At 59.3% G+C, this 11,597-nt stretch overlaps 1 protein-coding gene across 1 annotated transcript in view; it reads left to right on the plus strand.

Moving 5' to 3' along the window:
* The window catches only part of LOC138301603 (uncharacterized), a 51,254-nt gene extending 48,220 nt beyond the window's left edge, over positions 1–3,034 (plus strand). Inside the window, exon 2 of the mRNA XM_069242120.1 lies at positions 1,382–3,034. Within this exon, the coding sequence (XP_069098221.1) occupies positions 1,382–3,034 (1,653 nt within the window). The remainder of the gene's footprint in view (positions 1–1,381) is intronic.
* The last annotated feature ends 8,563 nt before the right edge of the window (positions 3,035–11,597 follow it).

Genomic DNA, 11,597 nt, shown 5'->3' on the forward strand with positions numbered 1-11,597 from the left:
GGAATAACTCCAAGATGGATCCCACTATCACCGACAAGCATGCAGCATGCTCACACAAATAGAATTCCACCTGGTAGCCAAAAGGTGGGTTTAAATACTAGCAACTCACAATCCAGAGACTCCGGAAGCAGGGTGGATTCTCACTGCGTCTCCTGAGACCAAGTAAATGCAAAGAGTACTTTTCTCTATAGAGCACAACCATTTAAACTCTTCTTCATGAAAGATGAATTTTGTGTCATTTCAGGCCATAGTTTTGGGCGAGTAGCTGCCACGCTGTTTTCATATAGGCCCTAAATGGGGGACCAAATTGGTACATTTAGTAGCAATTTCATCCCTATCTGCACATTATCTTTGGCATGTATGCGCAAAACTGTATTCATCCCAAGCACGTCCCTCCTGGGACCCCAGACACGTGCTGCATGGAGGATGTTTATCAGCACATAAATGTCCTTTGTGTGTGCCCCTACTATGTTGAGAACACACTCTTAGCAAACAAGTGCAATTTTTGTTTGTATTGCTTTTTTTTTTTTTTAACTGGTCACTGAGCACCATGGAACAATAAAACACGCCCCTAACGCCCTTGACTACATCAAGAACTGCTTCTGGTCCTGAGGAAACGCCTAGACCTCTCCAGGCACTCAGGGCATGAAAAATGCTGACCCTACTGAATATAGTCATAGGCTCATTGCGATACTCATTTGGTGCATTCCTGTTTTAGGGTCAAGCCTGTGAGGCACGTATAACAACAAGAAAAAGGGCTTTGAGCCCATCCGTTGCTTACCCTTTGTTGGTTTGCCTGGCATTCTTCTTTACAGGCTAGCAATTAGTCACTGCACCCCTGGCATTTCCATTCCTGTCTGTGGAGCAGGGATGAAGCACTGATTGAGTCGACTTAAGTGCCCGTCAGCAGCTCCCGGCGTGCCTGAGGTACTGTTTTGTTCTTTTTAACGTCTAGTGCCCTGAAAACAGAAAGGACGTGACTGGCAAAAATGTGGCCAGCAGGACAAACAAAATTGCTAAGTTTTATTTTCTATAGTTAACGTTCTTTTATTTTGCTAAGTCTTCTATTCTCACTTTGCACTAGTGTTTTGTTTTTTGCTCATGGGCACCATTATCAAATGAAGACAATTATCTTATTCTAAATATTGCAAACATTATTTCTTTGCTATGCTTAAATTTGCGAAGTTTTAACACGATTGTGCAGTACACACCAAACCACCCTATTACAACAACAACAAAAAAGCCAATCCACTGCACTTCAGCCCCCAACAATCCATCTCAATCTAACCCAGCCCCCCCACCCAAATTCAATCCAGCATAGCCCAACCCCCAGTTCAATCCAGCCTAGCCCCCTAGTTTAATATGGTTCAATCCAATCCAGCCCAGCCAAGCCACTGGCTCAATCAATACAGCACGACCCGGCCCAGCCCCCGGCTCAACCAATCCGGCCCAGCCCCCGGCTCAACCAATCCGGCCCAGCCCCCGGCTCAACCAATCCGGCCCAGCCCCCGGCTCAACCAATCCGGCCCAGCCCAGCACCCGCTACAACCCAGCCCCCACTTCAACCCAAACCAACCAAGACCCCTCGGTTCAACCCGCCGAGCCCCAGCCTCAACCCAACCTCAATCCGGCCCAGCTTCCCCACTTCAATCCAATCCAGCCCAGCCCCCAGCTTCAATCCAATCCAGCCCCCCCCACTTCACTCCGGCCCAGACCAGCCCCCCCCCAGCTTCACTCCGGCCCAGACCAGCCCCCCGCTTCACTCTGGCCCAGACCAGCCCCCTCCCCGCTTCACTCTGGCCCAGACCAGCCCCCTCCCCGCTTCACTCCGGCCCAGTCCAGGCCAATCAAATCCAGTCCAGCCCAACCCAACGCCCCCCGGTCCAGCCCAACCCAACCCCCCCCCCCCGGTCAAGCCCAACCCAACCCCCCCCGGTCCAACCCAGCCCCAGAGTCCGGTCCGGTCCAACCCAGCCCCAGAGTCCGGTCCAGTCCAACCCAGCCCCAGAGTCCGGTCCAGTCCAACCCAGCCCCAGAGTCCGGTCCAGTCCAACCCAGCCCCAGAGTCCGGTCCAGTCCAACCCAGCCCCAGAGTCCGGTCCAGTCCAACCCAGCCCCAGAGTCCGGTCCAGTCCAACCCAGCCCCAGAGTCCGGTCCAGTCCAACCCAGCCCCAGAGTCCGGTCCAGTCCAACCCAGCCCCAGAGTCCGGTCCAGTCCAACCCAGCCCCAGAGTCCGGTCCAGTCCAACCCCCGAGTCCGGTCCAGTCCAACCCAGCCCCCGAGTCCGGTCCAGTCCAACCCAGCCCCCGAGTCCGGTCCAGTCCAACCCAGCCCCCGAGTCCGGTCCAGTCCAACCCAGCCCCCGAGTCCGGTCCAGTCCAGTCCAACCCAGCCCCCGAGTCCGGTCCAGTCCAGTCCAACCCAGCCCCCGAGTCCGGTCCAGTCCAACCCAGCACCCGAGTCCGGTCCAGTCCAACCCAGCCCCCGAGTCTAGTCCAACCCAGCCCCCGAGTCCAGTCCAACCCAGCCCCCGAGTCCAGTCCAACCCAGCCCCCGAGTCTAGTCCAACCAAGCCCCCCGAGTCTAGTCCAACCAAGCCCCCCGAGTCTAGTCCAACCAAGCCCCCCGAGTCTAGTCCAACCAAGCCCCCGAGTCCAGTCCAGTCCAACCCCACCCCCGAGTCCAGTCCAACCCCGCCCCCAGTCCAGTCCAACCCCGCCCCAGTCCAGTCCAACCCCACCCCCAGTCCAGTCCAACCCCCAGCCCCCAGTCCGCAGTCCAACCCCCAGCCCCCAGTCCGCAGTCCAACCCCCAGCCCCCAGTCCAACCCCCAGCCCCCAGTCCAACCCCCAGCCCCCAGTCCAACCCAGCCCCCCAGTCCAACCCAGCCCCCCAGTCCAGTCCAAACTAATCCAGTCCAGCCCAGCATAGCCCACAGTTCAGTCCAAACTAATCCAATCCAGCCCACAGTTCAGTCCAAACTAATCCAGTCCAGCCCAGCCCACAGTCCAGTCCAGTCCAGTCCAAACTAATCCAGTCCAGCCCAGCCCACAGTCCAGTCCAGTCCAAACTAATCCAATCCAGTCCAGTCCAGCCCAGCCCACAGTCCAGTCCAGTCCAAACTAATCCAATCCAGCCCAGCCCACAGTCCAGTCCAAACTAATCCAATCCAGCCCAGTCCACAGTCCAGTCCAAACTAATCCAATCCAGCCCAGTCCACAGTCCAGTCCAAACTAATCCAATCCAGCCCAGTCCACAGTCCAGTCCAGTCCAACCCAGCCCCCAGTTCAGTCCAACCCAGCCCAGCCCACAGTTCAGTCCAACCCAGCCCACAGTTCAGTCCAGTCCAGTCCAACCCAGCCCAGCCCACAGTTCAACCCAGCCCAGCCCACAGTTCAGTCCAACCCAGCCCAGCCCACAGTTCAGTCCAACCCAGCCCAGCCCAGCCCACAGTTCAGTCCAACCCAGCCCACAGTTCAGTCCAACCCAGCCCAGCCCACAGTTCAGTCCAACCCAGCCCAGCCCACAGTTCAGTCCAACCCAGCCCACAGTTCAGTCCAACCCAGCCCAGCCCACAGTTCAGTCCAACCCAGCCCAGCCCACAGTTCAGTCCAACCCAACCCAGCCCACAGTTCAGTCCAACCCAGCCCAGCCCACAGTTCAGTCCAACCCAGCCCAGCCCACAGTTCAGTCCAACCCAGCCCAGCCCACAGTTCAGTCCAACCCAGCCCACAGTTCAGTCCAACCCAGCCCACAGTTCAGTCCAACCCAGCCCAGCCCACAGTTCAGTCCAACCCAGCCCAGCCCACAGTTCAGTCCAACCCAGCCCAGCCCACAGTTCAGTCCAATCCAGCCCAGCCCACAGTTCAGTCCAATCCAGCCCAGCCCACAGTTCAGTCCAATCCAGCCCAGCCCAGCCCAGCCCAGCCCCCAGTTCAGTCCAATCCAGCCCAGCCCAGCCCCCAGTTCAGTCCAATCCAGCCCAGCCCCCAGTTCAGTCCAATCCAATCCAGCCCAGCCCCCAGTTCAATCCAATCCAGCCCAGCCCAGTTCAATCCAATCCAATCCAGCCCAGCCCAATCCAATCCAATCCAATCCAGCCCAGCCCACAGTTCAATCCAATCCAGCCCAGCCCACAGTTCAATCCAATCCAGCCCAGCCCACAGTTCAATCCAATCCAGCCCAGCCCACAGTTCAGTCCAGTCCAGTCCAATCCAGCCCAGCCCAGCCCACGGTTCGGTTCAGTCCAGTCCAGTCCAGTCCAGTCCAGTCCAGTCCAGTCCAATCCAATCCAATCCAGCCCAGCCCAGCCCACGGTTCAGTCCAGTCCAGTCCAGTCCAGTCCAGTCCAGTCCAGTCCAGTTCAATCCGGCCCAGCCCAACCCCCAGTTCAATCCGATCCGATCCGATCCGGCCCAGCCCAGCCCCCAGTTCAATCCGGCCCAGCCCAGCCCAGCCCCCAGTTCGATCCGGCCCAGCCCAGCCCAGCCCCCAGTTCAGTTCAATCCAGCCCAGCCCCCAGTTCAATCCAGCCCAGCCCCCAGTTCAATTCAATTCAATTCAATCCAATCCAATCCAGCCCAGCCCAGCCCCCAGTTCAATCCAATCCAGCCCAGTTCAATCCAATCCAGCCCAGCCCCCAGTTCAATCCAATCCAGCCCAGCCCCCAGTTCAATCCAATCCAGCCCAGCCCAGCCCCCAGTTCAGTTCAATCCAATCCAATCCAGCCCAGAGTTCAATCCAATCCAGCCCAGCCCCCAGTTCAATCCAATCCAGTCCAGCCCAGCCCCCAGTTCAATCCAATCCAGCCCAGCCCTCAGTTCAATCCAATCCAGCCCAGCCCCCAGTTCAATCCAATCCAGCCCAGCCCCCAGTTCAATCCAATCCAGCCCCCAGTTCAATCCAATCCAGCCCAGCCCCCAGTTCAATCCAATCCAGCCCAGCCCCCAGTTCAATCCAATCCAGCCCAGCCCCCAGTTCAATCCAATCCAGCCCAGCCCCCAGTTCAATCCAATCCAATCCAGCCCAGCCCAGCCCAGCCCCCAGTTCAATCCAATCCAGCCCAGCCCAGCCCCCAGTTCAATCCAATCCAGCCCAGCCCAGCCCCCAGTTCAATCCAATCCAGCCCCCAGTTCAATCCAATCCAGCCCAGCCCCCAGTTCAATCCAATCCAGCCCAGCCCCCAGTTCAATCCAATCCAGCCCAGCCCCCAGTTCAATCCAATCCAGCCCAGCCCCCAGTTCAGTTCAATCCAGCCCAGCCCCCAGTTCAGTTCAATCCAGCCCAGCCCCCAGTTCAGTTCAATCCAGCCCAGCCCCCAGTTCAGTTCAGTTCAGCCCAGCCCCCAGTTCAGTTCAGTTCAATCCAGCCCCCAGTTCAGTTCAATCCAATCCAGCCCAGCCCCCAGTTCAGTTCAATCCAGCCCAGCCCCCAGTTCAGTTCAATCCAGCCCAGCCCAGCCCAGCCCCCAGTTCAATCCAGCCCAGCCCCAGTTCAATCCAATCCAATCCAGTTCAATCCAATCCAGCCCAGCCCAGCCCCCAGTTCAATCCAATCCAGCCCAGCCCCCAGTTCAATCCAATCCAGCCCCCAGTTCAGTTCAGCCCAGCCCAGTTCAGCCCAGCCCAGCCCAGCCCAGCCCAGCCCAGCCCCCAGTTCAATCCAATCCAGCCCAGCCCCCAGTTCAATCCAATCCAGCCCAGCCCCCAGTTCAATCCAGCCCAGCCCAGCCCCCAGTTCAATCCAGCCCAGCCCAGCCCCCAGTTCAATCCAGCCCAGCCCAGCCCCCAGTTCAATCCAATCCAGCCCAGCCCCCAGTTCAATCCAATCCAGCCCAGCCCAGCCCCCAGTTCAATCCAATCCAGCCCAGCCCCCAGTTCAATCCAATCCAGCCCAGCCCAGCCCCCAGTTCAATCCAATCCAGCCCAGCCCCCAGTTCAATCCAATCCAGCCCAGCCCAGCCCCCAGTTCAATCCAATCCAGCCCAGCCCCCAGTTCAATCCAATCCAGCCCAGCCCCCAGTTCAATCCAATCCAGCCCAGCCCCCAGTTCAATCCAATCCAGCCCAGCCCCCAGTTCAATCCAATCCAGCCCAGCCCCCAGTTCAATCCAATCCAGCCCAGCCCCCAGTTCAATCCAGCCCAGCCCCCCAGTTCAGTTCAATCCAGCCCAGCCCCCAGTTCAGTTCAATCCAGCCCAGCCCCCAGATCAGTTCAATCCAGCCCCCAGTTCAGTTCAATCCAATCCAGCCCAGCCCCCAGTTCAGTTCAATCCAATCCAGCCCAGCCCCCAGTTCAGTTCAGCCCAGCCCAGCCCCCAGTTCAATCCAATCCAGCCCAGCCCCCAGTTCAATCCAATCCAGCCCAGTCCCAGTTCAGTTCAGTTCAGTTCAGTTCAGTTCAATCCAATCCAGCCCAGCCCCCAATCCAGCCCAGCCCAGCCCCCAGTTCAATCCAGCCCAGCCCAGCCCCCAGTTCAATCCAATCCAGCCCAGCCCCCAGTTCAATCCAATCCAGCCCAGCCCCCAGTTCAATCCAATCCAGCCCAGCCCCCAGTTCAATCCAATCCAGCCCAGCCCCCAGTTCAATCCAGCCCAGCCCAGCCCCCAGTTCAATCCAGCCCAGCCCAGCCCCCAGTTCAATCCAGCCCAGCCCAGCCCCCAGTTCAATCCAGCCCAGCCCAGCCCCCAGTTCAATCCAGCCCAGCCCAGCCCCCAGTTCAATCCAGCCCAGCCCAGCCCCCAGTTCAATCCAATCCAGCCCAGCCCCCAGTTCAATCCAATCCAGCCCAGCCCCCAGTTCAATCCAATCCAGCCCAGCCCCCAGTTCAATCCAATCCAGCCCAGCCCCCAGTTCAATCCAATCCAGCCCAGCCCAGCCCCCAGTTCAATCCAATCCAGCCCAGCCCCCAGTTCAATCCAGCCCAGCCCAGCCCCCAGTTCAATCCAGCCCAGCCCAGCCCCCAGTTCAATCCAGCCCAGCCCAGCCCCCAGTTCAATCCAGCCCAGCCCAGCCCCCAGTTCAATCCAATCCAACCCAGCCCCTCAGTTCAATCCAATCCAGCCCAGCCCCTCAGTTCAATCCAATCCAGCCCAGCCCCTCAGTTCAGTTCAATCCAATCCAGCCCAGACCCCAGTTCAATCCAATCCAGCCCAGACCCCAGTTCAATCCAATCCAATCCAGCCCAGACCCCAGTTCAATCCAATCCAGCCCCCAGTTCAATCCAATCCAATCCAGCCCAGCCCCCAGTTCAATCCAATCCAATCCAATCCAATCCAGCCCCCAGTTCAATCCAATCCAATCCAGCCCAGCCCCCAGTTCAATCCAATCCAATCCAGCCCAGCCCCCAGTTCAATCCAATTCAATCCAATTCAATCCAATCCAATCCAATCCAATCCAATCCAGCCCAGCCCAGCCCAGCCCAGCCCAGCCCACAGTTCAATCCAATCCAGCCCAGCCCCCAGTTCAATCCAATCCAGCCCAGCCCACAGTTCAATCCAATCCAGCCCAGCCCCCAGTTCAATCCAATCCAGCCCAGCCCCCAGTTCAATCCAATCCAGCCCAGCCCCCAGTTCAATCCAATCCAGCCCAGCCCCCAGTTCAATCCAATCCAGCCCAGCCCCCAGTTCAATCCAATCCAGCCCAGCCCAGCCCCCAGTTCAATCCAATCCAATCCAATCCAATCCAGCCCAGCCCCCAGTTCAATCCAATCCAGCCCAGCCCCCAGTTCAATCCAATCCAGCCCAGTCCCAGTTCAGTTCAGTTCAGTTCAATCCAGCCCAGCCCAGCCCAGCCCCCAGTTCAATCCAATCCAGCCCAGCCCCCAGTTCAATCCAATCCAGCCCAGCCCCCAGTTCAATCCAATCCAGCCCAGCCCCCAATCCAATCCAGCCCAGCCCCCAGTTCAATCCAATCCAGCCCAGCCCCCAGTTCAATCCAATCCAGCCCAGCCCCCAGTTCAATCCAATCCAGCCCAGCCCCCAGTTCAATCCAATCCAGCCCAGCCCCCAGTTCAATCCAATCCAGCCCAGCCCCCAGTTCAATCCAATCCAGCCCAGCCCCCAGTTCAATCCAATCCAGCCCAGCCCCCAGTTCAATCCAGCCCAGCCCAGCCCCCAGTTCAATCCAGCCCAGCCCAGCCCCCAGTTCAATCCAGCCCAGCCCCTCAGTTCAATCCAATCCAGCCCAGCCCCTCAGTTCAATCCAATCCAGCCCAGACCCCAGTTCAATCCAATCCAGCCCAGACCCCAGTTCAATCCAATCCAATCCAGCCCAGACCCCAGTTCAATCCAATCCAGCCCCCAGTTCAATCCAATCCAGCCCAGCCCCCAGTTCAATCCAATCCAATCCAGCCCAGCCCCCAGTTCAATCCAATCCAATCCAGCCCAGCCCAGCCCAGCCCAGCCCAGCCCAGCCCAGCCCAGCCCAGCCCAGCCCAGCCCAGCCCAGCCCAGCCCAGCCCAGCCCAGCCCCCAGTTCAATCCAATCCAGCCCAGCCCCCAGTTCAATCCAATCCAGCCCAGCCCCCAGTTCAATCCAATCCAGCCCAGCCCCCAGTTCAATCCAATCCAGCCCAGCCCCCAGTTCAATCCAATCCAGCCCAGCCCCCAGTTCAATCCAATCCAGCCCAGCCCCCAGTTCAATCCAATCCAGCCCAGCCCCCAGTTCAATCCAATCCAGCCCAGCCCCCAGTTCAATCCAATCCAGCCCAGCCCCCAGTTCAATCCAATCCAGCCCAGCCCCCAGTTCAATCCAGCCCAGCCCCCAGTTCAATCCAGCCCAGCCCCCAGTTCAATCCAGCCCAGCCCCCAGTTCAATCCAGCCCAGCCCCCAGTTCAATCCAATCCAGCCCAGCCCAGCCCCCAGTTCAGTTCAGTCCAATCCAATCCAGCCCAGCCCCCAGTTCAATCCAATCCAGCCCAGCCCCCAGTTCAATCCAATCCAGCCCAGCCCCCAGTTCAATCCAATCCAGCCCCCAGTTCAATCCAATCCAGCCCAGCCCAGCCTCCAGTTCAATCCAATCCAATCCAATCCAGCGCAGCCCAGCCCCCAGTTCAATCCAATCCAGCCCCCAGTTCAATCCAATCCAGCCCAGCCCCCATCCAATCCAATCCAATCCAATCCAATCCAGCCCAGCCCAGCCCAGCCCAGCCCAGCCCAGCCCCCAGTTCAATCCAATCCAATCCAGCCCAGCCCCCAGTTCAGTTCAGCCCAGCCCAGCCCCCAGTTCAATCCAATCCAGCCCAGCCCCCAGTTCAGTTCAGCCCAGCCCCCAGTTCAATCCAATCCAGCCCAGCCCCCAGTTCAATCCAATCCAGCCCAGCCCAGCCCCCAGTTCAATCCAATCCAGCCCAGCCCAGCCCCCAGTTCAATCCAATCCAGCCCAGCCCCCAGTTCAATCCAATCCAGCCCAGCCCCCAGTTCAATCCAATCCAGCCCAGCCCCCAGTTCAATCCAATCCAGCCCAGCCCCCAGTTCAGTTCAATCCAATCCAGCCTAGCCCAGCCCCCAGTTCAATTCAATCCAATCCAGCCCCCAGTTCAATCCAATCCAGCCCAGCCCCCAGTTCAATCCAATCCAGCCCCGCCCCCAGTTCAATCCAATCCAGCCCCGCCCCCAGTTCAATCCAATCCAGCCCCGCCCCCAGTTCAATCCAGCCCCCAGTTCAATCCAATCCAGCCCCCAGTTCAATCCAATCCAGCCCCCAGTTCAATCCAATCCAGCCCAGCCCCCAGTTCAGTTCAGTTCAGTTCAGTTCATTTCAGTTCAGTTCAGTTCAATCCAGCCCAGCCCAGCCCAGCCCCCAGTTCAGTTCAATCCAATCCAGCCCAGCCCCCAGTTCAGTTCAATCCAATCCAGCCCAGCCCCCAGTTCAGTTCAATCCAATCCAGCCCAGCCCCCAGTTCAATCCAATCCAGCCCAGCCCAGCCCCCAGTTCAATCCAATCCAGCCCAGCCCAGCCCCCAGTTCAGTTCAGTTCAGTTCAGTTCAGTTCAGTTCAGTTCAGTTCAATCCAGCCCAGCCCAGCCCAGCCCAGCCCCCAGTTCAATCCAGCCCAGCCCAGCCTCCAGTTCAATCCAGCCCAGCCCCCAGTTCAATCCAATCCAGCCCAGCCCCCAGTTCAATCCAATCCAGCCCAGCCCCCAGTTCAATCCAATCCAGCCCAGCCCCCAGTTCAATCCAATCCAGCCCAGCCCCCAGTTCAATCCAATCCAGCCCAGCCCCCAGTTCAATCCAATCCAGCCCAGCCCAGCCCCCAGTTCAATCCAATCCAGCCCAGCCCCCAGTTCAATCCAATCCAGCCCAGCCCCCAGTTCAATCCAATCCAGCCCAACCCCTCAGTTCAATCCAATCCAGCCCAGCCCCTCAGTTCAATCCAATCCAGCCCAGCCCCTCAGTTCAATCCAATCCAGCCCAGCCCCTCAGTTCAATCCAATCCAGCCCAGCCCCTCAGTTCAATCCAATCCAGCCCAGCCCCTCAGTTCAATCCAATCCAGCCCAGCCCCTCAGTTCAACCCAATCCAGCCCAGCCCCTCAGTTCAATCCAATCCAGCCCAGCCCCTCAGTTCAATCCAATCCAATCCAGCCCAGACCCCAGTTCAATCCAATCCAATCCAGCCCAACCCACCCCAAACCAAACCAACCCGACCCAACCCAACCTACCCCACCCCAAACCAATCCGACCCAACCCACCCCACCCCAAACCAATCCGACCCAACCCACCCCACCCCAATCCACTCCGACCCAACCACCCCACCCCAATCCACTCCGACCCACCCCACCCCGACCCACCCCACTCCGACCCAACCCACACCACCCCAATCCGACCCAACCCACACCACCCCAATCCGACCCAACCCACACCACCCCAATCCGACCCAACCCACACCGACCCACACCACCTCAATCCGACCCAACCCAACCCACCCCACCTCAATCCGACCTAACCCGACCCACCCCACCCCAATCCGACCCACCCCACACCAATCCGACCCAACCCACCCCACACCAATCCGACCCAACCCACACCAATCCGACCCAACCCACCCCACACCAATCCGACCCAACCCACCCCAATCCGACCCAACCCACCCCAATCCGACCCAACCCACCCCACAAACACCCCAAACCAATCCGACCCGCCCCACCCCACCCCACCAACACCCCACCCCAAACCGATCCAATCCGACCCGACCCACCCCCAACCCAACCGACCCGACCCCACCCCCAAACCCAACCAATCCGACCCACCCCACCCCCAACCCCAACCAATCCGACCCACCCCACCCCCAACCCATCCGACCCACCCCACCCCCAACCCATCCGACCCACCCCAAACCCAACCCCAACCAATCCGACCCACCCCAAACCCAACCCCAACCGACCCGACCCACCCCAAACGACCCACCCCAAACCCAACCGATCCGACCAATCCGACCCGACCCACCCCAAACCCGACCAATCCGACCCGACCCACCCCAAACCCGACCAATCCGACCCGACCCACCCCAAACCCGACCAATCCGACCCGACCCACCCCAAACCCAACCAATCCGACCCGACCCACCCCAAACCCAACCAATCCGACCCGACCCAC

Source organism: Pleurodeles waltl, chromosome 6, assembly GCF_031143425.1.
Source record: "Pleurodeles waltl isolate 20211129_DDA chromosome 6, aPleWal1.hap1.20221129, whole genome shotgun sequence".
Lineage (NCBI taxonomy): Eukaryota > Metazoa > Chordata > Amphibia > Caudata > Salamandridae > Pleurodeles > Pleurodeles waltl.